This window comes from Ailuropoda melanoleuca, chromosome 3, assembly GCF_002007445.2.
Source record: "Ailuropoda melanoleuca isolate Jingjing chromosome 3, ASM200744v2, whole genome shotgun sequence".
NCBI lineage: Eukaryota > Metazoa > Chordata > Mammalia > Carnivora > Ursidae > Ailuropoda > Ailuropoda melanoleuca.
Genome location: NC_048220.1, coordinates 141,750,705 through 141,778,684, shown reverse-complemented (window position 1 = coordinate 141,778,684; position 27,980 = coordinate 141,750,705). Strand labels below are relative to the sequence as shown.

Here is a 27,980-nt window from a genome sequence, read left to right as displayed (position 1 = left end):
CACCCGAGGATTGAGTATTTCTACCTTATTCTTTTTTTCCCCACCGGAAGCTCTATTTCTGAGAATTGAATTGACAGTGGATGGTAAACAGTTCAAGTCTAGAAGTATCTATTTACCATCCCCCATCACTGTTTATACTTTGACTTGATTGCCCCTTTTGTTTTCCAACTTCTCTGAACTAGGGAGTCATCGCGTGAGAGTGGCAATTTCATTCTTATACCACCTGTTAATGATGTGTGCTCTAAAGGCATGTCCATCATCTCACCGAGCTTGCAAATCAGAGTGAGTGGAAAGAGTGGTCAGTAGTTGTGAAGAGAGAGACACAAGTTCCATTTGGTCTTGACTCCCTTGTGAACACCAGCCAACTCACTGTACCCCTCTGAACCACACCTGTAGATAGCTTACCCCTTTTTTGGTCATAAATGTTTATGTCCCGGGGTGCCTGGGTGGGGCAGTCGTTAAGCATCTGCCTTCGGCTCAGGGCATGATTCCGGTGCTTTGGGATCAAGCCCCGCATCGGGCTCCCTGCTCCATTGGGAGCCTGCTTCTTCCTCTCCCACTCCCCCTGCTTGTGTTCCCTCTCTCACTGGCTGTCTCTCTCTATCAAATATATAAATAAAATCTTTAAAAAAAATGTTTACATTCAAATGAGATAGAATGTGACCAGGGTTTGTAAAATGAGGCAACAATATAAGGATGTAACGAAAGGACTTATTATTTTGTAAAAGGAAACAGCGATTCATTGAGTACATACTGATTTTAATTTGCACAAAGCATTCCAGTTTTCCTAGACTGTGGAGGAAACAGGAGAGCTTTCCCTCTGTGCACCAACACTGGCTGTGAATATGACACACCGGAACTTCTGGCCCTTCTTCATCCTCCTCCCCTTCACTGAAGTCACTCTTCAAGACCCTGCACACACTCAGTCTCCTCTTGTCCCCATGGTCAAGATTTCAGGTGCCCACTCCTTTCTCCATGTCCTGCCGACAGTATTTGCCACCATGTTGGGATTTGAACACTTGCGCTCCTTCCTCTGTGTTCAGCTCCAAAACACTGAGAAGTAAATTCTGGAAAGGGGCTCCTGTGGTTCCATCAAATGCTAGGAGTTCACATGGACATGGAGACCTTCAGCTCACCTAGCTCAATAGACAAATTTTTTAGACAACAAAACTGGGACTCAAAGGCTGGAGCGATGTGGTTGGAGTGTTCTAGATAGTGGCAGAAAAAGGTCAGCAACCCACATCGTATTTCATGTTGGTGTTGTTTCTACTACAAAGTGCTGCTACTCTCTATCATACGTACATTTCATGACTGAATTTTTTGTAAAAGTCAAAGAAAGATGAAGCAAGACCTTTAAAATAATAGGAGTATTCAGTGTGTTCTGATTAATTGATGTGAAACAGGATTTTTAAGGAGGAACCTAAAAGAAACAAGCTACATTTAACAACAGGAAAACAGCAGCAGTAACAGTTCTTACTAGAACTTAATTTGGGGGATGTGCTGACGATGGAGGTTGGTGCCACTGGGGGATGCTTATTTTCTGAGCCCAACAGACATGAAGCTGGCTGCAAGAGAAGATGTGAGCTGGGGAAGGTGTTGACATATCTTTATGTCTGGGGCAGGTGTTTTCCGAGTACAGTGCTCTCAGCATTTGTTCCTGAATGGACACATTGTCCTTTCGTACAGCAGGACAGTGTTGAATGACATCATCTGTCTCCTTAGCACCACATGTAACCTGGTGGCTGCTTAGGGATCCGGTGTCTTCCATTCTGATAGCTACTTTCTGTTAGGAGGAGAAACATGTATAACAATATCCCTTCTGTTCATTGCCTTGGATTGGCATCCTGATGTAATTGGATTGCATTTAAAACAAGAACGCAAATGAAATAAGAATTTTGAAAGAGAAAACATTTTTCCATCTTACAAAAGGAGCATGTCACTGTCTTCCTCTCTTTTGAAAAATTCAGCAGATTTAAATTTTTATTACATGCATGGCTCCTCGAAGGCACAAGGCATCGCCTGTGTTATCTCATCTTAGCTCAAAATTTAAGTACAAGTTTTCTTTGCTTAAATTGGATTTTCCTATCAACCAAAATAATCTCCAGAATAGCATAAAAATAGAAAGTTATAATATCTGCTTTGTTTCATTATATTAGAAACACTTCGGAGCTCAAAATGTCCCAAACTTTGATCAATAGTGCATTGAAATTTACTAACTCTGTAGCTCTTCTATGAGGCACAATTTAAAAGAACAAATTCTAGGAAAAAATTGCTAATGAATAATAATTGGAGGTTTAATAAAAAAAATGCGTTGAAATAGACCCCTCAAACCAAGGCCGAGTTATTTATCAGATAACCTTCGAGTATGCCAGAATTAGTCAGATTTTCTGACATTAGACAGTCTTTTCTAGGAAGAGAAAGAGGTAGCAACGGTGCGCATCAGTCAGTCTAATGACAGCTTGACTCTCCAAAAATCCCCGTAAGGAGTTTCTCCAGTGTCCTTGGAGGGAGAGTGTAGCTAGGTTGCATCCGGTGTATTAAGCACTTACATTTGTGGGTTGCTTTCCGATACTTTGGCAGGGCACACAGCTACATTAGCCAAAAGCTGAAATATTAATGGAAATATTAACCTTGTCAGATTATGAATTGAGTTGAAATTTATCACGTGTGCCATAATATTGGGCTTTTCTTTTTCCTTCAGAGTGTAGCATTTTGTAAGGGAAAAAAAGATTTGAAAGTGTATTGATTTACACATTTCAGTACAGGCTTTTACTTGAGGCTCACCCTCTTGCCCAATGCTGTCATCACCCAGGGGACATGTGCAGACCCCAAAGCACGGACCCCATTCATGAGCTCTAATCAGAGGTCTGCCTTCCACTGGTGGTGCCCGAACAGCATGATAGTAAGGAAGCCTCGGGTTCTTTAATTTGTCTGGTTGGCTGTTACTAAAAATCCCACTTCCAGTCTAAATTCACATGGATTCTTGAACACTAAAAAAAGAAAAAAGAAAAAAAAAGTAAGAAAATTTTGGCTTATACTACACACACACACACACACATCTTGTATTTTTGTAACTGCGTATAAAAAGCCAGTCATCGTCTACATTTGAGTCTAAAATAAAGATCATAATTTACATGCGGTCATTAAATGAAGCTATGGGCATGAAAGAGAATTACTATATTGGATTCTTTTTTTTGTACATGGACTCTGTCCTTCAGTAAAGGCTAACTTTGGGATTTAGCCTATTCTTATTACAGAGGACACGAGGAGGAGAGAAGATGCTTGGAAAGATCTCCATTAGATTTACCCCAAGCAGACCCTAAGGCCCTAAGCAGATGTGGGTGGGGTCATTTAGTTGGGAAGCGGTTGCAGGTAGCAGAGTGAAGGAGTGGACCAGGGAGGGAGGTCAGCTGTTGGAAGGAGCCACTGGTGGCACCCGGGGCTCAATCCTGCTGGAGACCCTCAGAGGGAAGCATGGAGCGTGCTCAGATCTTCCTACTGAGGGATGTGAGTACAGAAGCTGGGGTACTTATCCATCAGGTACTCCCTCCTTGGTTGAGACCCATGAAACTGTAACAAGGAAGCTGCAGGTGGCCTCCAAGGAAGGGAGAGGGAACATGGACAGGACAGCCCTGGCCACAAGATGCATGACTAGAAGCGAGTGTAAACAGTGGGAAAGGCTCCTGATGGTTTTAAATCCTACAGAAGACTGCACAGAATCCATGTGCACACACAGGTAATCATGGTAAGATAATAGAGCAGAACTCTATAATTTGCGCCTTATGGCCTGGTGAATTTTATTTTCTCATGGCCCTGGACTCATCCATCACCCATCAGAAAGAATACAAACTTGGTTTTAATTAAATTAAGCCAATCACCAGACTTCTCTGTAGACATAAGATTCCACTGGGATTTCTAAAAAGATAGCCTAGGTCTAGATTTATAATCTGTTACACTATACATGCTAACATTCCTTATTACTGTTTCAGAAGTTCGCAAATTTATAGCCAGTGTCTGCTTGCTTTGATGATGACAGGGATTTGATGGCATCTCAGAGCAATATGCCTCCCTTGGCTCCCATCCAGGGTTGTTCTATTCACGTCAGAGAATATGAGCAGATAGGTCTCCTGATTATTGTTGATGGCAATTTCACACGTTCCTTACTAGCTTTCCCCGATTTATTGAAATAGATTTTTAACATAATGACTCCTTTATAATATTTTGGTCTTATACCCAACTATCCAATACATCAATCAATAAACAGAAAGTGACCATCCCACACAGTGTTCCTCAGTACCTATAACGTGCTCAATCCCTGTGGAAATGGGTATGAGTCAGCGTTGCCTTAGTGGAACTCAGTCCGAAACTTTAAGGGACAAAGTCTATCTATCTTAAATACTTCCTTGGATATATCATGTGTTTTAAACCATTCTGTTGGTCACAAAGGCCAGCACATGGAAGAATTCAAGGTAAGTGGCAAATTTATGTATTTGGGGGATGGGTAGCAAAAGATGAGTAGATGATGGAGTAACTCTTGATATCAAGATTTCAAAAGGGCTTGTCATTTATTTAAAACATAAATCCCATAATCTTTCCACGTGGGTACTTAGATCAAAGAGAGAACTAACTTGTACCACCACCAAGCCATCAACCAAATAAACCAAACTCTCAATTTTTGCATAACAAGGACACAGACTTTTTTTCAAGTTTTAAAATTTGAACATCTATTTTCATGTCTTTAGTAGTTTCTTGGTATTCTGAATTCTAGATGAATCCATTTTTCTGGGGCTACCTGTTTCTTTACTAAACCCAAATATTACTTGATTTTTTTTTATTCCATTATCAAATTCAGTATTTTCCATCCTCCTGGTGTCGCTTATGCTGGCCCCTGGCTGCCTGCTGAGATGTCTCAGTCAGTCGTGGTTTCTGCTCTTTCAGCCTTTTGCTTAAGTCTAAAATTTGAACTCACCTCCTCACTTTAGACTAACATGATGCTGCTATATTGTGAGATAATTAGTGAAAGTTGGGGAATAACGGAAGGGAATTTGAGCTTAGGATAGGAATAAAATCAGAATGTGATTTCAAGTGGTTACCAGTGTTCGCCAGCCATTTCCCAACATGGGGGAACTTGGAATGTTCTCTTTCTCCTTAGCTGCAGCCTGTTAATATGAAACTGGGGTCTCTCCTCCCTCTGCATGGGTCTTTCACTCCTTCCCTACATTCCCTGCGCCCCATAACCACAATGTGATAATCTTTCAGAGAGGAAAACTGAAAGCAGTCACTACCCTAATTTTGCAAAATAGTCAAGTTTTCCTTTGTGTGAACATCCCTAGTGTAGATTGCCTAGGCCTGGTATTTGTGACCAAGAAGGTCATTAATATGATTTTAAAACATGAGCATTGTCTACTCAGGTCCCCTGGTCCCCACCATGGTCACCACTGACAGTGAACAGAAACTTTGAAATTAGATTTGTCTTTGATGTGTCCCAGATAAAATGCACTGTAGGTCACTCATTCAATCAACAAATAACTATAGAGCAAATACTCTTTTCCAGGAACTCCTCCAGGAGTTGAGCAATAAAGCAATGCGCAAGGTGCCCCTTTATTTCCTTTTATTTCACCAGTCTCTGTGAGTGGGAGGAGCCACATCTGAAGACAAATTTCCAATGTCCACAGCAAAAACTGTTATTTCCTCCTCTCAAAAAGACACAAAATTCTAGAAAGTATGTGGACGTGTGCGTCCTTTCCTTGAAGACTGAAATACCTACAAAGTCTACTTTTTTATATTAATTTAGCTATACCAGCTTTCTTTTCATTAAGGTTTTCATAATTTATCTCTTTTTTTGGTAACTTATTTTCTGTGTTTCCGTATTCTTATATTTAAGATCTGCTTATTGTGAGTAGAGTTACATTTTGTCTTTTTTAAAATCCAATCTGACAAAATTAAGTACTCTGCTTGTTTCACCTGTTTTAAGTTCTCTTTGACTCTTCGTTATGAATTATTTTGGATTAATAAGAATTTCTGTCTCATTTTTATTGCTCGCCTGTTAGTCATACATTCTTTCACTCGTTGTTGTTAATGTAGAAATTATATCCATTCTTGACTTACTGCATTCTACTATAAATTACTAGCTTTGCCACTTCCCATAGAATCCTAGGACCTCAGAACATTTTAACTCCATTTATTCCCGCTTCACTTTTTGTGTTAATGCCATTGTAGATTTCATTTCTGTTATATTTTAGATCACCCAGAACATTATCCTCATTATTTTGTACAATTAATTTATATTTTCCCAGATGTATATATGGACATTTAACTTATTAAGTACTCTTGATTTTTCCATTTTATTTCTTAATTTTAATTAAATGGAAACTTCAGGGGGGAATTTAACCAAAGTAAGAACATAATTATTAAATAAAAAGTGTCTTCTTAATCTCTTAAGTACCAGTAAAATTCCCTTTGCCGTGTCAGTATCAGCACTTATGTTATGACAACTGTTAGCACCTTGCCATCTACCTAAATGCCTCTTTTTTTCAAGGAGGTTGGTGATAGTACCAATCAAATAGGAGTGTTGTTTTGACTCATTTGTTTCACATGAAGAGCAGGTGCTCCTGGACTATTATTTTCCCACATCTCAGGCATGTGGCTTCCTTCAAACACTGGCCTGTTCCTCCAGCCTCATCTGATGGCAAGTGCACTGTGGGTGGGCTTCCTGCTGGATTATGAACAACAGGGTGTCAGGGACGTTGACACACTCTTCTTTGCATCTACCATTAGTAGATGGGGCTTGGCATTTAATGGGCAATGATGGATGTTTTCTGAATGCGTGAATAAATTAATGAATGACAGAACAAATGACCAACACTCAGTCATGCCAGTTCCTGGTGAAACTCTCTACGATGCACTGAGATCCTCCCATAGGTACCCCTCGGTCTCCTGCTAGCTTTGCATCTGTTTTTTTTCCCCCAGAGCAGGCTGGGGAGGGGCTGTAGTGAGGGTCTTCTCATCTTCATCAGGATGCACTGCAGGCCTCTGCTCCCTCAGTGGATGTTCCCAGCAGCCACCGAAATGATGTGCCCTGGGGGTTGGCTCAAAGGCACACCAGCCCTGTAAGCCTGGGAACAAAGACCAGCTTCCCCTCCCCTGTGTTCTCTTATCACGTTGTCCCCATAAATGAATGGCTGAATGAATGAATGAATGAAAAAGAAGGAAAAAAAAAGAGAAAATGTGGAAGACAGAGAAAATATTTCATTCAACAAATGTTTTTTAATCAACACTGAATATCAGTTGCTAAATGCACAATATCTAAAGAATATGGTGTTTTCTATAATAAATTAAGGTTTTTTTAAAGATTTATTTATTTGAGAGAGAGAGAGCATAAGCGGGAGAGGCAGAGGGAGAGGGAGAGAGAGGCTCAGGCAGACTTTTTGCTGAGTGCAGAGCCCCGCCGTGGGTCTCCATCTCACAACCCTGAGATCACGACCTGAAACCAGAGTCAGACGCTTAACCAGCTGAGCCACCCAAGCGCCACTACAATAAATCAATGTTTAAAATAACTAAGGGTGAGTACAAAGTTTCAAAGATCGCCCTTCTTTGATACTTTTTCTAAAAAAAAAAAAATTACAAATGTCAGTCTAACTAAAATAAGCAGATATTAAAATAAGTGTAATATTACATGCTACTGTTTCCTGTGTTTAAAGACCAAAAATACAAGAAAAGCTCATAATTTGTCATTTCTATGTGTTCCACCTGTAGTCTCTTATACATGACATTTTACAGATGCTATTTGTGACTCCATCTTGGTAATAGTTTAGAAGGGGATTGGGTGGTCATCACAGAGGAAATGAAATATTTGAAAATATTTGACTATCTTATTTAGGAAGTGCGGAATATCCGTTGACTTTCTGAAATGCAATAAAGCTTGTACTTTATCTCCCAAAAGAACAGACAGGCAAAAATGAGTGTTTTCTATCTTAGACTGACCATAGGTTTCCGGCATTTTTGTATCATTTCTGGTTTACTACTTTAAAATCAGAGTAGATAAATAGTATCCTTGGGGGAAATAATTTGCCTTCCTTTATTCTCCACTCTGAAGAGACATACTTAGAACTCCATAAATAATAAATAATGTAACACATGCTGACCTTAGAAATTTTGAATTTTTCAACATGTCTTTCTACACTCCGCATTTTAACTTGTTGGAAAGAGCCCTCCTCTTGGCCCTGCCGCAGATCTGTGATGCTTTCAGAGATGACTTGGATGTTACCGTAATGATTTGAAATGTCTTGGTCTCCCTCCCACACCCCGTTTCAGGAGCGGCTTCTGCTCTCCCTGCTGCCGGCTCACATAGCCATGGAAATGAAAGCCGAGATCATCCGGAGGCTGCAGGGCCCCAGAGCCGGCCAAATGGAAAACACAAACAACTTCCACAACCTGTATGTCAAGCGACATACCAACGTGAGGTACGCTGCTCTGTTCTCGTTCCTCGGCAAGGCTGGGGAGCCGTTTGCCAGCCTGGGGACATTTGTAACTGAGAGCTCACACCCCACAAAACCCTATCTCCTCTGAAACTGTGAACGTAGTCCCCACTCCGCTCCCCTCCTGCTGCCTCCCAGGGCCTTCACAGGAAGATAAGAAAGTAGACTCTTCCTCACTTTACTGGACTCTGTTGTCCAGCATGGCCCTGCTTTCTATGGCTGACCTTCCATCACAAAGGAGAGAGAGGTGGTCAGTGGGGTCCGTATTCTGGGAACACCATGGTCAGGTTTCTTGGCATCCCTGGAGCCCAGGACCCTCAGCTTCGTAGTAAGACTGAAGGAGGGGGCCGGTGGGCTCTTAACGCGAGACCTGATTCCTCAAGAGGAACTTGGCAGGGCCAGGGTCTCACCGAAGCGAGCACTTCCTGTCCATCAGGAATGATGGGTTTCTGGGGTGTGGCCAACCAGTGACCAACATCACAGAGGACTGATGTGCATCTTAATTAATTAATAGCACAAGTTCCTGCTTTCCAAGTCTGCCGTAGGCCCACTTGCTTCCCAGGGAGCCATTCCTGGAATCACAATACGTGGAAAACTAACATGTTATCAGCATGGGATTGAGATCTGGAGGGAGAACCATGTGGGGCCTCCTTCTCCCCTAGCTCCAGAGGGGAGCCGTGTGGGCCCTCACTTCAGCATGGGGGGCATTTCTTCCCATGCTGCCCGTCTCCCAGCTGCAGCAGAACACGGCCCCTCCAGACCCGGGTGCCTGGTCCCTCGCTGTTCTCCAGGCCCACCCAGGCCTCATACCACTTCTTTGGGGGTTTTTTCCTTACGTCCATTCAACTGTATTGCAGTAGTGCTTTTTTATTCTTGCCAGGTTCTCTCGATAAGTAACTCATGCATCTGGCCTCATTCATTCCGCCTTGATGTTGTTACCCACCCTCTTCAATAGTTCAGGAACAACAACCACAAACACAACTACAATTTGCTGAGCATTGACTACTGGGCCTTTTGCTTTCAAGCCCAGATCCTTTCCAGTGTATGACCCTAGCTTCCAGTCTGGTTGCTGCAAGTCAAGGATTTTTTAAGTTTATTAATAAGAAACAAATTTGACTACATTTAACCACTACAGTTTAACTGCAGTTTAACTACATTGCCGACACACATCTCATTTTGACCCCAGATTTTAGGAAAGATGTGTAGAGCTGGTGATACATATGGCCCAAGCATACACAGAGCTAAATCTATCATGAGAAATGCAAATTGGGAAAGCAATAATAGAAAAATGCTGTATATCAGTGAGAACTAAGGAAGCAGTGGATAAATGAAGAATCAGGGTTAAAAAAAATTTTTTTTAATTTTTTTAAAATTTAAAAAAAAAAGTTTTTTTAAGTCCCTACCATTTTGAGGGATTAAAAAAAATAAATATATTTCAAGAACTTTCGCAACTGTTAAGGAGTCAAATTATTTAAAACACTGGCCTGCCTTCAGATTTTTAAGCATTTCACCTGAAGAATTAAAGAAGAAACATCCTCATGGTATCTGACAAGGTGTATTATACTAGAAATTGCCCTTTCCGGCCTTAGCTGTCTGAAAATCAGCAATATCCCTCCTATCTGAGGAAAGAGTTTTAAGTCACACATGCGGTATTTGACACATGTAAAGATAAATGCAGCCTGCTCTAAACAGGGTCCGCAAGTATCTTTGAGTCTCTGTGAAATAATCTGGGAACAAAGAGCCCTATAAAAACGACTGATAATACCACCAACCTCAGGCAGGTGATGATGGTTCCCCATGCTGCCTGTATTTGCTACCAATTTCTGTGGAACAGAGGACCCCAAAACCTTGTGGCTTCAGACAACAGTAAGCGTCATCTCACAGTTCGCCACTCTCGGAGGGCAGCTTTGCCGGCTGCTTCTGGCTTACGGTCTTTGACGTGGATTCAGGCCTGGTGTCCGTCGGGCTGCTGGCGGACCTGCCTTCGAGGCGGCTCCTCGCATGGTTTGCAGGGGTCCCGACTGTTGGCTGCAGGTCTCAGGTTGTCATCACAGGTGGCTTGAGCGTCCTCACAACACGGAAGCTTGCTTCCCCAGAGCAAGGGACCCAAGACAGAGCCAGGGGGAAGCTGCGGTTCTTTCATGATCCAGGCTTGCAGAGTCATCTCTGTAATTCCTGCAGTGTCCTCTTGGTGACACAGATCAGCCTGAACCAGTGGAGGGTGGACAGTACAAGAGAGTAAGTCCCAGGAGGTGAGCGTTTCTCTGAGGCCATCTTGGAAGCTGACTACCATACTGTCAAGGCGAAGGATTGGAGAAGCAGCTTCAAGTACCTTCAGAGATCGTCTAGAATATGATTGCGGTGTCAAATTAAATTTAAATTCACAAGTATAGTTGGGACGCTAAAGTAACTTAAATACGTAAACTTAAAAATGTAAAAGCATACAAAAATCTCATGGTGTACCAATTATTTTTGTAAGAAATAGGAAAACATGACTTTCTGATCCTGGGCAGGATAAGCGGAAGCAAAGAAGCAGACAAGGTAAATGGATATCGCGGAGAGTCTAGTCAATACCTGAGAGACTTCGAGAGGGTTTCTTGGATGAGAATTATTAGGTTTGTAGACAGTAAAGATCTGTTAACTTTTAGTTTTGCTTTGGCCGTTCATTCGAAAAAAATTTTTTTCTGTGTTACCAACAAATCCTAGCTGTTTACTCTCTGAGGATGATAATGATGTGAATAATCCTGAGGAGGAAAAGAGGAGTTCCTAGATGGAAGGGCAGCAGCTCTCAGCTGCTTTCCGAATCTTCAGCATCTTGCTCTGTGTCCTGCCAGTAGGGCCGAGGCATTCACAGACCCATCCCAGCTTTGCAAAGAAGCACGGGTCCCGTAATCCAACGCCACCATCCAATTCTGAAACTGGCCCTTTCTCCCTTTCACAGCCAAGATTCTAGAAAGGTTGTTCCTCACTCTCTGACTAGTCTCCCTGTTCTCTCTCCCTCCTCAAATCCTCAGCCTCTGCCGTCCACCTCCACCACGTCACAGAATCATGCTTCCTCAGTTCGCCACCGTCTCGCTCCCAGATCTGAGTGTTAGGTAGCCTCTGCGTCCTGGTCTCCGACGGCTCAGTATGGTTGCGCAGTTGACCTTGCCCTCCCACTTAAAGAATTCTCCCAGGCCGTGGACTCCATGACATCATACTCCTTTTCTCTTCTTACCATGTCCTTTGCCATTTTCTCTTCCCTAAATGTAGCCTCTCTGTAAATGAGTATTCTCAGAGCTCTCCCCTAGCTCCTCTCTATTCCCTCCACGTCTCACTCAGGACTTTGATTGCCATCTGCGTGATACTGGGGTGCAGACCTCAGCTGGGGCAACTGGGGGGCTCAGTCGGTTGAGCATCTATCTCTTGATTTCAGCTCAGGTCGTGATCTCATGGGTCATGGGATCGAGCCTCGCATCGGGCTCTTTGTGGATATGAAGTCTGCTTGAGATTCTTTATCTCCCTCTCCTTCTGCCCCTTCTTTGCACTCACTCTGTCTCTCTCAAGTAACTAAATCTTAAAAAAAAAAAAAAAAGATGCAGAACTCAACCTTAGCTTTCCACATTCACCTAACGTGCATCTTCCTCTTGGACGCTCCACCAACACCGCCATCAAACTCACCACAACCAAAGCTGAACTGGTCATCTTCCCTACAAGCTCGTTTTGATTTGTTCAGAGCTAGGTTTGAGCCTGCTTCTCAACCAGAAACTGGGTGTTCATCTTTGATGGCTCCCTCTCCTAGACACCCTGTCTACCATGTCTGATCACTAATCACACTTGGTTCATCCTTACTACATTTCTCCCGTATCTGTCCCGTTCTCCCACAGAGTACCCTGCTTCCTCTCCTGTCACCCTTTGCACGTGGCATCACAACTACCTTTTTACGTTTTGAATCTTCCGGCTGCCAAAGTAACTTTTGGGCCATCGTAAGCCATTTACAGCCGGCCTATCTGGGGGTGCCTTCACCCACTACAAGGTTGGACCACAGGAAGCACGGCGGAGGTTGTCGACAAGAAGGAAATGGGTTCAGCCGCCCATCTGCACATTCTCCCTCCCAACACTGCCTTGGATCAGACACTCAGCTTTTTCCTCTTGGACCATTCTCAGCGTCTGTGATCCCTGCTACTACAGGGTGCTATGGGGGGAGTAGGGAAGGTTTGATGGTACCATCTGTACAACGTGGAGAGTGTGAAAGCCCCGGCAGCCCTGATTTTCTTGGACCAGAGTGTTCTCCCCCAGCTTTTGTCATCAGCAGAGGACCAAGTCTCTCCTCTAAGGTGAAGCCACAGCCTTGTGCTTGGCACTGTGAATGGAGTGTGGCCAACAGCAGAGATCCAGCTGTTTTCTGCCTCAGATCAGGCTGGCCGGTGCCACATTACTTTTTTTATTGTGGCAAAATACACATAACATAATACACTTTAACCATTTTCAATTGTACAGTGCAGTGGCCTCAGGCCCCTTCCCATTGTTCTGCAGCCGTCACCACCATCCGTCTCCAGAACTTTTTCTTCATCCCAAACTGGAGCTCGGTACCCATTCAGCAGCATCTTCCCTCCCCCACCCCAGCCTCTGGCACACACCCTTCTAGTTTCTGTCTGTGTGGTTTGACTACTCTAAGTATCCCATGTAAGTGGAATCATTGAGTATTTGTCCTCTTGCGTCTAGCTTATTTCACTCAGCATCTTGTCTTCAGGGTTCATCCATATTGTATCATGTGTCGGATTCCATTTCTTTCAAAGACTGAATGATATTTCATCATATGGATATACTCTATTTCTTTATCCATCCACCTGTTAGTGGACGTTTGGGTTGTTACTACCTTTTGACTACTGTGAATAATGCTGCCGTGAACATGGATGTACAAATTTCACTTCGAGCCCCTCCTTCCTGTTCTTTGGGGTGTATTCCCAGCAGGGGACTTGGTCAACTGGTCACCTGTGTCATTTATTGAAGAACCACCATACTGTTTGCTAGAGTGGCTGCACCATTTTCCATTCCCACCAGTAATGCGCAAGGGTTCCAATTTCTCCACACCCTTGACAACACCTATAACTTCCCGTTTGTTTGATAATGGCCATCCTGATGGGTGTGAAGTGGCAGGCAGTTTTGTTTCCTCTTAAACCCTATTATCTGAATCTCCAACTGCAAAGGGGACTTTTAGGCTTCTTTGTGAGGCCTTTATGCAAACCAGAAGCGTGTTGTCCTATGGACAAGTGATAACGCACATCCTCGAGCTGTTTCCCTGTCCTGACGCTTGAAGGTTAACGAAACACAGACACAGCTCTGAGAAATCTGACGTCCGCCCCACTAGCGTGTACGTCCCACGGAGGGAAGCTTTCCTGGGCTCCTCACCAGCTAATCCCCCTGCCACACACACACTTATTATTATTGTGATTGGATGTTGCTAGTGTCCTTCCTTATTTGTTTAATGCATCCCCCCAACTACCCTCTGAGCTTCAGGGAGATGGACCGTGTCTGCTTCATCCTGGCAAGGAGTAAGTCATTCAAGACATTTTGTTAAGTACTCTTTCTTTTAAGAAGGTTGTTATTCTTTCTTTGAATCAGGAAAAACAGAATTTGCTTCTATTAGTTTGCTCCCTCTACTTTAGGAGTTCTTATAATGTAAATGTGCATAATGGTGCAAATAGAAGCGTAGTCCATTGATACCTGAGTTGAGCCAGTGTAGTGAACTCTCAGCATGAACACCACATAAACCAGGGAGGGTGGGGAGGACTGGCCGTGAGGGAATAAAGGTGATCAGTTAGAATGGACTAGAATGGACAGTGCGTCATGTGATTTTTTTCTTCTCCCATTTTAATTATAAAAACTCACATCAAACAAAAAACATTTTTAATGGGAAATTTTGGCAAAATGTTTATGTATTTCCTATCCAGGGAGATGACATTTTTCTTGTAAAATACAAATATAAATGTAAAAAACTTTATACTCTTTTAAGGGAAAAAAGTATCATTCCTTCTTAACAGATACAAGCTTGCAAACACTGACCCCTTTGCTCCCACAGCATCCTGTATGCTGATATTGTTGGCTTCACCCGGCTGGCCAGTGACTGCTCCCCAGGAGAACTGGTCCACATGCTGAACGAGCTCTTTGGAAAGTTCGACCAAATTGCAAAGGTGAGTATTAGTGAGTCCCTTCTACTTTGAGGATTTATAAAATCTTGGCTTACTTTTTCTCTGGTCCCTTATCAATTCTTTGTATTTTTCATCGAGCACCATTTTGGACTGGTGTTTAGGGTTTATTTGCCATTGGGCTGTGATGAGCCTCATTTCTCTGGGATGAGAAATGTTGTAGCATATAATTAGCACATGTTTGCATCTATTTTTAAAACTTCTGCTTATAGAGAGCTCAGTGCACATATAGTAAATAGACTCAAGATGGTGAGTTTAAGAAGCACATCCCTCTGCATGACGCTGTTCTAAGTTCCTCTTTCTAGGCATTTTCACTTCAGGAGTTGGAAACACGATTGCCTCTCATCCAGTCATAACTATTCATGTATTCAGCATCCTGGAAGAACCCCTAAAATAGGGTGCATGGTTCCCACTTAAGCCCTTTACTTACTATTGTCTCATTGATATCCATTGACCCTTGTGCCACTTGAACAGAAATATGAGTTCCGTATTTGCCGTTCATATGCTCACAGAGAGGAAATGGTGACAGGCAATCTAAAACCATACCAGAACTTGCATATTTACTGGAACCATGAGGGTTACCAGTGGGAATAGTGATAAAAATTATTTCCTTCCTTGCCAGCTCTTTACTTCCACCTCCTTAAGCATTACCGGTCAGCCTCATTCTTCCTTTGAATTATTTCCAGCAAAAAATACTTGATTATGCTTATTAAAATGAATTATTTATATATGGAAGAGACAGTTGGTCCCAAATTTAGTTCATGGCAAGATTCATCTCACTTTTAAACCATATAGAACATTCCAGGCAAGCCTCCTAGGAATTAATGTGACTTGCGGATGTTCACAGGGTCACTCCTGGGTCAGGCTCCCCGGGAGGTGCCTTCTGTTGCCTGTCTGATCATGATGGATCTCACTGGGGATTTTGAAAAAGCAGTTAGAGTATAGTACTGCTTTCTTCCTTTTACCAAACCAGAGGAAGAGGTTGAGTTTTTTGGGTGCTCATTTTTAGAAAAAGATGATTTAAAATTTAAATAATGTCTTCAATGTTTGAATTAATAAAAGGTCACTTTTGTCACATTAGGAGGAAACAGCCCTGTCTTGGTGGGTGACAGCATAGCTCCAGGATTGACGTGGCATTCTCCCTCTGTGCAAGTCTCAGTGTCTGAATGTCCCCCTTTTATAAAGACGCCAGTCATATTGGATTGGTGACCCTCCCTACTCCTGTATGACCTCATCTTAACTAATTATATCTGCAGTGAGGTCAAGTTCACACACACTAGGTGTTAGGACTTGAATATATGAATTTGGGGAAGACAAAATTCATTACTCATAACAGAAACAGTGTGACTTTCCGTTCTTCTCTGATAGTTTGAACAAGGGAATATCCAGACAGTATCAGAGTATAGCCTAGGATGGCTTGGTCCATTCATTGTTAGTCACAGAGGGAGCATGTTTTGGGAACAAGTTCATGCCTCGTGTTTAAATAACATGGAGGTGGACAGCATCATAAGCAAACAGATAACTCGGCCAATTGAGTAAATTTTACATAAAGCACATAACTGAGCTAAGGAACTCAAAATCATACACTTACTTTTTAAATCTTTTAAACACTTTATTGAGGTATAATTGACATATGAAAAACTGTATATATTTAATATATAAAACGTAATGAGTTAGAGGATAAACATACGCCTGGGAAACCATCACCACAATCTATGCCATAAACATATCCATATACAAGTGTCCTCTTGCCCTCTTTATTTATTATTGATGATGATGATGTGATTAAAACATTTAATTTAAGCTTTACCTTCTTAGCACATTCTGAAGTATACAATGCAGTATTGTTAACTATAGATACCATGCTATACAGTAGATCCCTAGGACTTACTCATCTTACATAACTAAAACGGTGTGCCCTCTGACCCATACCCCCCATTTTCCCTCTCCCTTAGGCCTGGCAACCACCAGTCTACTCTCTGCTTCTGTGAATTTGACTATTGTAAATTCCTCATATAAGTGAGATCATGCAGTGTCTATCCTCTGGATGTCCTGATAAAGTCAGGCTTATTTCACTTAGCAAACCAAGTTCAACAGCATGTTTAAAGGCCTGTAAACAATGACCAACTGGGATTTATTTCTGGGATGCAAGGATGGTTCAACACACAAGTCAATCAACATGATAGACCACATTAACAGAATGAAAGATAGAAATTACATGATCAGTAGATGCAGAGAAGGCATTTGATAAAATTAAAACACCCTTTCATGATAAAAACTCTTAACTGATAACATACAGAAGAAACTTACCTCAGCATAAAAAAGCCATATATGAAAAGCCCATTGCTAACGTTATACTTGATAGAGGAAAACTGACAGCTTTCCCCTAAGAATGGGAATATGGCAATGATGCCTGCTCCCACCACTTCTGTTCAACATAATCCTGGAAGTCCTCGCCAGAGCAAGTAGCAAGAAAAAGAAATAAAAGGCATCCAAATCAGAAAAAAAGTAAAATTATCTCTATTTGCAGATTATATGACCTTGTGTGTAGAAAACCCTAAAATGTACACAAAATATGTTAGAACTAATAAACCGAGGGGTGGGGGTAGAGTGGGGGTACCTGCATGGCTCAGTTAGCTGGGTGTTGACTCTTGATTTCAGCTCAGGTCACGATGTCAGGGTCATGAGATTGAGCCCCTCACTCTGCACTCAGCTGGGAGCCCACTTCTTTCCTTCTCCATCTCCCACTGCTCCTCCCTCCGCTCGCATGCACACGCTCTCTCTCTCAAATAAATAAATCTTTAAAAAAAAAGAACTAATGATGAATTCAATAAAGTTATAGGATACAAAATCAACGTACAAGAACCAGTTGCATTTCTTTATACTAGTAATGAAGTATCTGAGAAGGAAATCAAGAAAACAATCCTATTTATATTAGCATGAGAAAGAATAAAATACTTAGGAATAAACTTAACCAAGTAGCTTGATGACTTGTACACTGAAAACCGTAAAACATGGATGAAAGAAATATAAACAGACAGAAATAAATAGAAAGACATCCCATGTTCATGGGTTGGAAGAACTAATATTGCTAAAATGTCCATAATACCCAAAGCTTCTGCAGAGTCAATGCAGTTTCTATCAAAATCTCAGTGGCATCTTTTACAGAAACAGAAAAAACAGGAGACCCCAAGGAGCCAAAGCAATTTTAAGCAAGAAGAACAAAGCTGGAGGCATCACAATTCCTGATTTCAAAATGAATTATGAAGGTACAGAATCGAAACAGTATGATCCTGGCATTAAAAACAGACACACAGACCAATGGAACAGAACCAAGGGCCCAGAAGTAAACCCATGCATATATGTCTGTGGTCAACTGATCTTTGATAAGTTTGTCAAGAATTCACTTTTGTTAATCTTAGTGTGTTCTAGGTTCAGAATATCTATGTAGGAAGTATGGGACAGAAGACCTATTAGTATGTCATTGTTTGCCTTTTTATTACTGCTAAGATTTTTATTCCGGAGTTACTAAGCACATCGTCTCCAGCACCATAGATAAGGGTGAAAATATGCCCTAGGTTGTGCGTTCTCTATCACACAGGGAAAGAAATATGCAAATCTTCAACAAATCTACCACATATTTAAGAACAAGAAAATCTTATGTTCATTTTATTATTTCAGATTTGTTCAGTTTATGCATAAGCCTGCTTTAGTGTTAAGAAGGAGAAGGTTGGTGTTTGGCACATCTTTGGGGTTTTTGCTTTTTTTTCTTTTGCCTTTCTTTTTCTTTTTTTTCCTTAGTGACAAGTCTATAAAGTAACTAGAAAAGTTAGAAATGCATGTAGGATTAATGCATATGAATGAAGCTAATCTCAATATCATAATATAAAACAACCCAGCCAAGAAAAAGAATGAGCCCCACTTCATATTAAAACGGTTTAACTTAAGGTCAGAATTAAGTTTTAAATTACTTGGCAATGTTGAATGGTGGCTTATTGTATTATGGAGATGTTTATCAGAAACTAAGTTCTCAGGTAAGAATCTGCTTCAGCTTTAAAATAAATGAAGAAAACCATGAGCATAGTAGGGAATAACATAGGATTCTAAGTGCAGTCGAGTTCTGGTCATCATTCACTGTCCTGGCAGATTCTGTTCGGCGTGGAAGATCTCAGTGCTTGGGATGTTTGGGCTGGAGAGAATGATCCTGTCATTATACTCCTCTGCTACTGTTAAAAATAAATCATTCCAGAACATTCTCTCTGCTTTCCTTTCCTTCCCTTTTTCCTGATCCTTCCTGCTTTGGCCGATGGGCATGTGGGTGAGCGTGGTTCATTCTTTTTGGTTCATGAAGGGAAACCCAACCAGTGCTCATTTCTGTCCCCACAAACCCGAGGTCACTGTGATGGTATCAGTAGAACTAGCATTTGATGATATTCGGAAAATCTAAACCATTGTATAAGTGCTGAGTGCAACCGAATGCTGTGATTTCTTCTTCCAGGAGAATGAATGCATGAGAATAAAAATTTTGGGAGACTGCTACTACTGTGTGTCCGGACTTCCTATATCTCTCCCGAACCATGCCAAGAACTGTGTGAAAATGGGGCTGGACATGTGTGAAGCCATAAAGTAAGTGTAAGGCTACTATTAGTAGGATCCTTTTTAACTGTTTAAGAATCTTGAGTTCTCATTCTCACTCGCTATTTCTGTTTTTCTGTCTACTGGAATTAAAAACATTATTGAACCTTTAAATATTAAGTGTGCAGAGATGCAGCTATTGGCATGTGAGTAACTCAGTCCAAAGTAAGACTTCTGCAAGTGTCTTGTTACGGTTAGCCTTAGATTACAGCAAGACCGAGGTAGAAATCTATGAGCAAGGAGAGTTTGGGTTGTTTCCAAAGTGATTTTTTTTTTTTCATTTAAATATCTTCTCCAATCTTAAGGAAAATGTCTATCTTACCATCTGACAAACAGTTTCTTTTTTTTAAAGTTATTACTTAAATTCCAATTAGTTAACATACAGTATATTAGTTTCAGATGTACAATTTAGCGATTCAACACTTCCATACAAACAATTTCTGACAAACAATATGGCTACACTCAAGTCAGGGAGAAGGTAGTTTTTACCACCAGATTGCAATTCATGTAAAATTCCAAAATTACTGCATCTAGTCAAAAATGCTCAGCTCTATAAATTTAGTTTCAGTTTATATACGTAGAGTATGTTTTCTGTATTTATAGTTTCTTTCATCTTAATTCTGGAGAAGCTATACTTATGTCGAATAGTGTTACAGTTGACAAGTACCAGATAAAAGTGTGAGGTACAAGATTAATTTTTGTTACCAGTGCCATAATATACTTCTTTAGTAATGCCCGTGGTAGAAGCCAGAATGTTCTTATAAATGGTAAAAGCTCTTGTTTGTTGATTATATGATTGAAAGATTTTTATTGTATTGGGTTTTTTAGTTGCCTATTTTAGTCAAGTGAGTTTACTCTATCCTGCACACATTTTCGGTCTAAACAGGATGGGAATTATATCGTTGATGCTTTATTTCATTGTTTCTGGTGTAGAGTAAATGGGGCTCTCGGTGGGAAAGCAGCGAATCAAGCTGTCACATGTTTAGCCATCATTTATGTGGGTCACATGATGAAGTGAACTAAAAAGGTTTGTGGGTGGCTTTCCCAGGGCTGTCCAGAGATAAATGATGAAGCCCACACTGCCTCCAGTGAGTATGGGAGCTCTCAGTGGTCCAGATCCTCTCGATCAGCACCAGTGGCCACGGACCACTGTGGACAGATCAGCCTTGGGAGGCAAGTGAATTAAGTGGAATTGAAGAGAGAACAGAGATGGGAGGATTAGTCAGTGTGGCCTCCGCTTCCACACGAAATGCATTGTGTGGGAATCACCTTGTCCCTCCTGCTTCTTCCCCAAAGTAACCCATTTGTCTTCTCTGACATGAAAAATATTTTTACTTTGTTTCAGAAGTAATTAACTATTTCCGACACTCTGGGTCGAGACCGTGCAAGTGAATCTAATCGGTAAAACTAATCGGTTTTCTCAAATTTATAACCTGGGCCTGGAGGCAATCTCGGTGCGGGTTTCCAGCACATTATGAAATGGGTTCTAGTGGGAGGAAGGGTTTTTTAATGTACTTATTACTATGTGCATCAATAATAGATCGGATTACTGAAGTTTGATTTCTGCTTTTGAGTCAACTGTTTCCCAGTTCTGTTGTGTTTACATTATTCCAGCACGTTGAAGAGCTTTTAGGAGAAAGAATACTTACATTCTGCCCGCTGGCAATTTTTTCTGTTATATTTTTTTATCATGGTAAAATAATACGTAACTATTGCCCCTTAACATTTTTACATGTACAATTCAGTGGCATTGAGTACATTAAATTGTGGACAACCTGTGCCACGGTCCACTTCCAAGACCTTGTCATCATCCCAGACAGAAACTTCATACCCATTAAGCAAGAACTCCCCATTCCCCTCTCTTCCTAGCCCCTGGCAACCCCTTTTCTACTCTCTGTCTTTGCAAATTTGCCTTTTCTAAATGATTCATATTCATGGAATCACACAATATGTATTAGTTAATGTTTGGCTTATTTCACGTAGTGTAATGTTTTCAAGGTTCATTCACATTGTGGAATGTGTCAGTTCTTCATTCCTTTTAATGGTGGAGTAGTTAATACCCCGTTGTATGTGTATACCACGTTTTATTTATCCATCCGTGATATCTCGTGCAGAGGTAATATCGCATGTGTGCAGAATCTCAGCAACATTAGATTTGAGGAAGCTTTCCAGAACTCTTGCCTATAACTGAAGATCAGGCAATGGTTGTGTGTCTCTGTGCTCTGCGCTCATTGACCAACGGCATCCACGTTCTCTCTGTTACAAACCACCTGTTCCGCTTCTGTGCGTTGGACGAAGTGATCACTAATAGGTTGTTTTCCTGCACTTTCCGCAAAGGGCAGGAGCAGAGAGGGCATCTCAGCAAATGCCAGGAATTCTTTGTTCTCCTAACATACGAGGGCAAGTATTTCCATTCCCGTGTGTTGAACCATAAGGTGAAGATGAGTGTGAGGATTCTAGTTTTTGAAGGTGGTGGAGAGAAAGAGTAACCTTGGACTTGGAATTTCGCCAGATTACCTCAGATTTTTCCTAGGAACCAGCAACATGGATCCAGGAACGCTGGGCTGTACTTCTCCCCCATGTTTGCATCTCCACACGTGTCCTGCACCTTGTTCTCTTTAGCCAAGGCACTGCCTAGAGCGCGTCAGCTGCGGTTTGGAATATTCCCAGTACTCGGAGATTTTTTTTTCCCTGTCATGAAAATGTAAACTGTTTGTAATCGAGGAGGTGATATGCAGACCTGACTTCGTCAGTGATCAGGGTTCCTCTTCAACTGGAAACATTGCCTTCCGTTGTCACAAGCTTTAAGCAATGATTTCAGTATTTTTCTATAGATTTTCAGTATTTTTTACTGCATCCAAATGCAGTAAAACATGCGGTCAGTCAATTCATTTGAACCCTTGATCAACCCATTTTTTCTAAAAAAGACACAAAGGACATGGAGATGGTTTTAAAGATGGTATTATGTGAAGCAAAATAAGTCAGTCAGAGAAAGACAAATACCATATGATTTTACTCACAGGTGGAATTTAGAAAACAAAACATAGGGGATGAACATAGGGAAAGGGGAGAAAAAATAAGATGAAAACAGAGAGGGAGTCAAACTAGAAGAGAATCTTAACTATAAGGAACAAACTGAGGGTTGTTGGAGGGGAGGTGGGTGGGGCATGGGGTAATTGGGGGATGGGCATTAAGGAGGGCACTTGATGGAATGAGCACTGGGTATTATATGCACTGGATGAATCACTAAATTCTACTTCTGAGACTAATAATACAGTACATGTTAATTAAATTGAATTTAAATTTCAAAGTTTTTTTAAAAAGTCATATCATTCGCCAGTCAGTTCTCTCAAAGTGGCCAACTATAGAGTTTGTCATCATCCCCCCTTCTTTCCCTCTTGACTTCCTACTGAGCATATCTGGTCAACAGAAATGTCATGTGGTTGGAACTGTTCTCTCTCAATAACAGAAAATCTTAAGAACAATTACAGGTTCAATGGCAAATTTTTCAGGATCATTATCTCGCAAAGACAGAAGCACAGTAAAACCCTTCAGAAATGACCTGTGTCAATTAGTAAACTTCTACCAAATGTCTGTGTGGTACCAGACCCTGAACCACCTGATGGATATACAGGTGTGTGTCTTCACGGGGCTGACTCTGAGAGCAGATGTGGACACAAGCAGGGAGAGCTGACTGCACTCAGGGAGGCTGGAGCCCCAAGGAGGGGTGTCTACATCAACCTAGAAGGAGGGACCAGAAAGCCTTCCCAGATGAGGTCATGCCTCAGCCACTGATGGAAAGCAATGCCACCTGGCCATGTGATGCATGTGCCCTATCAGGGGAGGGAGGCTCAGGGCAGTGGGCAGCAGAGAGAGGAGCCATCGTGAGGAAAGGCCCAGAGTTGAGAATGATACGGTGCCCGGACAGCCATAAGCACTCATTGCTGATGGAGGACGGAGCGACAGGGGGCAGCCGTCAGTGTCATGTTGAGGCTGTGGCCCACCATGTGGGCGGGAGTGAAGGGGGGTTTGGATGACTTGCATGGTACCAAATAGGTTGTGATCTTTTTTTGTGAAAAAACAGAACAGGGTGATAGGGAAGAAGGAAGGGATGGCAGGAGAGGAGATGGGAGAGGAGGGAACAGTTTTGTAGATTCTTTCTTCAGGAGATCATTTCTTTTTACATCATGGATCCATTTCTTCTTGCACTTCTAATCACTTTTAGCATGCTCAAGTGATGTCGCTGAATCATTGGAGCATGACATCCATGNGTGGCATTGAGTACATTAAATTGTGGACAACCTGTGCCACGGTCCACTTCCAAGACCTTGTCATCATCCCAGACAGAAACTTCATACCCATTAAGCAAGAACTCCCCATTCCCCTCTCTTCCTAGCCCCTGGCAACCCCTTTTCTACTCTCTGTCTTTGCAAATTTGCCTTTTCTAAATGATTCATATTCATGGAATCACACAATATGTATTAGTTAATGTTTGGCTTATTTCACGTAGTGTAATGTTTTCAAGGTTCATTCACATTGTGGAATGTGTCAGTTCTTCATTCCTTTTAATGGTGGAGTAGTTAATACCCCGTTGTATGTGTATACCACGTTTTATTTATCCATCCGTGATATCTCGTGCAGAGGTAATATCGCATGTGTGCAGAATCTCAGCAACATTAGATTTGAGGAAGCTTTCCAGAACTCTTGCCTATAACTGAAGATCAGGCAATGGTTGTGTGTCTCTGTGCTCTGCGCTCATTGACCAACGGCATCCACGTTCTCTCTGTTACAAACCACCTGTTCCGCTTCTGTGCGTTGGACGAAGTGATCACTAATAGGTTGTTTTCCTGCACTTTCCGCAAAGGGCAGGAGCAGAGAGGGCATCTCAGCAAATGCCAGGAATTCTTTGTTCTCCTAACATACGAGGGCAAGTATTTCCATTCCCGTGTGTTGAACCATAAGGTGAAGATGAGTGTGAGGATTCTAGTTTTTGAAGGTGGTGGAGAGAAAGAGTAACCTTGGACTTGGAATTTCGCCAGATTACCTCAGATTTTTCCTAGGAACCAGCAACATGGATCCAGGAACGCTGGGCTGTACTTCTCCCCCATGTTTGCATCTCCACACGTGTCCTGCACCTTGTTCTCTTTAGCCAAGGCACTGCCTAGAGCGCGTCAGCTGCGGTTTGGAATATTCCCAGTACTCGGAGATTTTTTTTTCCCTGTCATGAAAATGTAAACTGTTTGTAATCGAGGAGGTGATATGCAGACCTGACTTCGTCAGTGATCAGGGTTCCTCTTCAACTGGAAACATTGCCTTCCGTTGTCACAAGCTTTAAGCAATGATTTCAGTATTTTTCTATAGATTTTCAGTATTTTTTACTGCATCCAAATGCAGTAAAACATGCGGTCAGTCAATTCATTTGAACCCTTGATCAACCCATTTTTTCTAAAAAAGACACAAAGGACATGGAGATGGTTTTAAAGATGGTATTATGTGAAGCAAAATAAGTCAGTCAGAGAAAGACAAATACCATATGATTTTACTCACAGGTGGAATTTAGAAAACAAAACATAGGGGATGAACATAGGGAAAGGGGAGAAAAAATAAGATGAAAACAGAGAGGGAGTCAAACTAGAAGAGAATCTTAACTATAAGGAACAAACTGAGGGTTGTTGGAGGGGAGGTGGGTGGGGCATGGGGTAATTGGGGGATGGGCATTAAGGAGGGCACTTGATGGAATGAGCACTGGGTATTATATGCACTGGATGAATCACTAAATTCTACTTCTGAGACTAATAATACAGTACATGTTAATTAAATTGAATTTAAATTTCAAAGTTTTTTTAAAAAGTCATATCATTCGCCAGTCAGTTCTCTCAAAGTGGCCAACTATAGAGTTTGTCATCATCCCCCCTTCTTTCCCTCTTGACTTCCTACTGAGCATATCTGGTCAACAGAAATGTCATGTGGTTGGAACTGTTCTCTCTCAATAACAGAAAATCTTAAGAACAATTACAGGTTCAATGGCAAATTTTTCAGGATCATTATCTCGCAAAGACAGAAGCACAGTAAAACCCTTCAGAAATGACCTGTGTCAATTAGTAAACTTCTACCAAATGTCTGTGTGGTACCAGACCCTGAACCACCTGATGGATATACAGGTGTGTGTCTTCACGGGGCTGACTCTGAGAGCAGATGTGGACACAAGCAGGGAGAGCTGACTGCACTCAGGGAGGCTGGAGCCCCAAGGAGGGGTGTCTACATCAACCTAGAAGGAGGGACCAGAAAGCCTTCCCAGATGAGGTCATGCCTCAGCCACTGATGGAAAGCAATGCCACCTGGCCACGTGATGCATGTGCCCTGTCAGGGGAGGGAGGCTCAGGGCAGTGGGCAGCAGAGAGAGGAGCCATCGTGAGGAAAGGCCCAGAGTTGAGGATGATACGGTGCCCGGACAGCCATAAGCACTCATTGCTGATGGAGGACGGAGCGACAGGGGGCAGCCCTCAGTGTCATGTTGAGGCTGTGGCCCACCATGTGGGCAGGAGTGAAGGGGGGTTTGGATGACTTCCATGGTACCAAATAGGTTGTGATCTTTTTTTGTGAAAAAACAGAACAGGGTGATAGGGAAGAAGGAAGGGATGGCAGGAGAGGAGATGGGAGAGGAGGGAACAGTTTTGTAGATTCTTTCTTCAGGAGATCATTTCTTTTTACATCATGGATCCATTTCTTCTTGCACTTCTAATCACTTTTAGCATGCTCAAGTGATGTCGCTGAATCATTGGAGCATGACATCCATGCCACTGGCATTTTGAGATGCTTATTTACTGCAGCCCACACCTGGTAACCTTCGCCCTGCTGGGTTGCCATCAGTGTCCTCGCTTCCCTCCACATTTGCTCTGGGGTAATTCTCTCCGTGTACCTCGGACACCTCCCCGTGTACTTCTTTCGTGGTAATATTTCATTGATAAGTACATTTTGTTGGCAGCAATAAGTAAGCTTTTCCATTTTCCATAAAGGAAGTTCTTCATTTGTCCCTGCAGATGAGTTACTGATCAGGTCCTAACGTAATTTTTAAATGATTGTTTAATTTAATTAGTTTCTTTTTAACGATACCTTCCTTACACACAATTAAAACATTTTAAAGAGTTTTGTTGGTGTTTTTGTTAAAGACTGTGCACAATGAAACGCTTTAAACTGATGGTTAGTTTTGTTTTTTTTTTTTGGAGAAATTCCTGTTCAGGCTGAAGTCATTAGGCTCAAAATACAGCGTATTATCTCTTATTAGCAGAAAATATTCACTGAGACGTGCATCGTGCTAAGTGCTAGAATGGTAGATGGCATCTCAGACTGTTTCTGACAGTCTAAGGCAACGTCACATGATTCTAATGTGAAAATTCAGAGCAGATGTCAGCACACGATAGGTGCCTGATACAAGTATTTGTTGAAAAAGCCAACACTGCAGCTGAAATACTGCATCAGAACCAACAGGCTGGCCGGATGTGGCTGCCATAGACAGGGCCGTGGAGCTCTTGGTCTAGTCTGGGGGCAACCAGAAAGAAAAGGCCTTTCTCTGGGCCCAGAGCAGCAATCGTCTGCCACAGGAGGGAGTCATGACTCTATTTCCAACAGTCTCAAAATTTCTGAGTAATACAGTGCCCTGAAAATTGGCCAAGAGTCAGAGGAAGAAGAGGGTGTTTCCAGATGGTGATGCTTCTCTCCTTCTCTTCAGGAAAGTGAGGGACGCCACTGGAGTGGATATCAACATGCGCGTGGGAGTGCATTCTGGGAACGTCCTCTGCGGGGTGATTGGTCTGCAGAAGTGGCAGTATGACGTGTGGTCACATGACGTTACCTTGGCCAATCACATGGAAGCTGGAGGGGTCCCTGGGTAAGGCCGGTCTGGATTTCTCTCTTCAAGCTGTCAACAGGGTTAGAAATGCTAGGCGAGCGGATTGACAGCTGACTGCAAGGTGTCCGACGATTTCTGAGGCCTCTCTCAGCATCCTGTGATGCCTGCCCAGTGGCCCCTTATGTTAATTAGATAAACATGACTGTCAGGTCTCAATTCCACCACCCCATGGCCCATGGTCAAAGACTGTGGATATCGGTTCCTGAATTACTTGTATCTGTTTGCGAATGTGTGAATAGTGACCGAGGTGAGAGGCATTTTACAATGCAATGCAGATGTGGCGTTTCCCTGTTACTGGTGGCCTCTGACGCCAGAACTATTGAAATAAGCAAACTGTACCATCTCCCTCTGGTTAGAAGAGTGTATTTCAGACAGGAGAATTTTGAGGCACGTGCTATAATTTGGAGACGCATGGAAGCAAGCACTGAGAAAGAAAATACGTATTTTTATACACATCAGCACACTCCCTAAAATGCCTTTGGCAGGTGTTTCAAAAACTACGCTCACACACAAAACTTCCATATGATCGAGTTTTATTTGCCGTAATTCACCCCACCCACCATGCAGGTTTCTGTGAGCACAGAGAAGCCCAAAGTGTTAGTATCTAGCGACCTCTGTGTACATCTTTCCAAAGCCCTGTTTAATAAAATAACCTGTTTTACAGTCCATTTTACCAAGAACAAAGAGCCTTTCCTTCCTTTGGGGGAGAAGAAATTATTTCTGAAATCGCAAATAAATAGAAAAACTTTCATGTCTATCCTTACCTATCTT

The 27,980-nt window shown here is 42.1% G+C and overlaps 1 protein-coding gene across 1 annotated transcript in view; it reads left to right on the top strand.

Annotated features, from left to right (window-relative positions):
• Positions 1 to 27,980, top strand: part of ADCY2 (adenylate cyclase 2) — a 396,485-nt gene that overhangs the window by 245,621 nt on the left and 122,884 nt on the right. The window contains exons 4-7 of the mRNA XM_034657099.1: positions 8,314 to 8,462; positions 14,539 to 14,650; positions 19,164 to 19,291; positions 27,030 to 27,188. Of these exons, the coding sequence (XP_034512990.1) occupies positions 8,314 to 8,462; positions 14,539 to 14,650; positions 19,164 to 19,291; positions 27,030 to 27,188 (548 nt within the window). The remainder of the gene's footprint in view (positions 1 to 8,313; positions 8,463 to 14,538; positions 14,651 to 19,163; positions 19,292 to 27,029; positions 27,189 to 27,980) is intronic.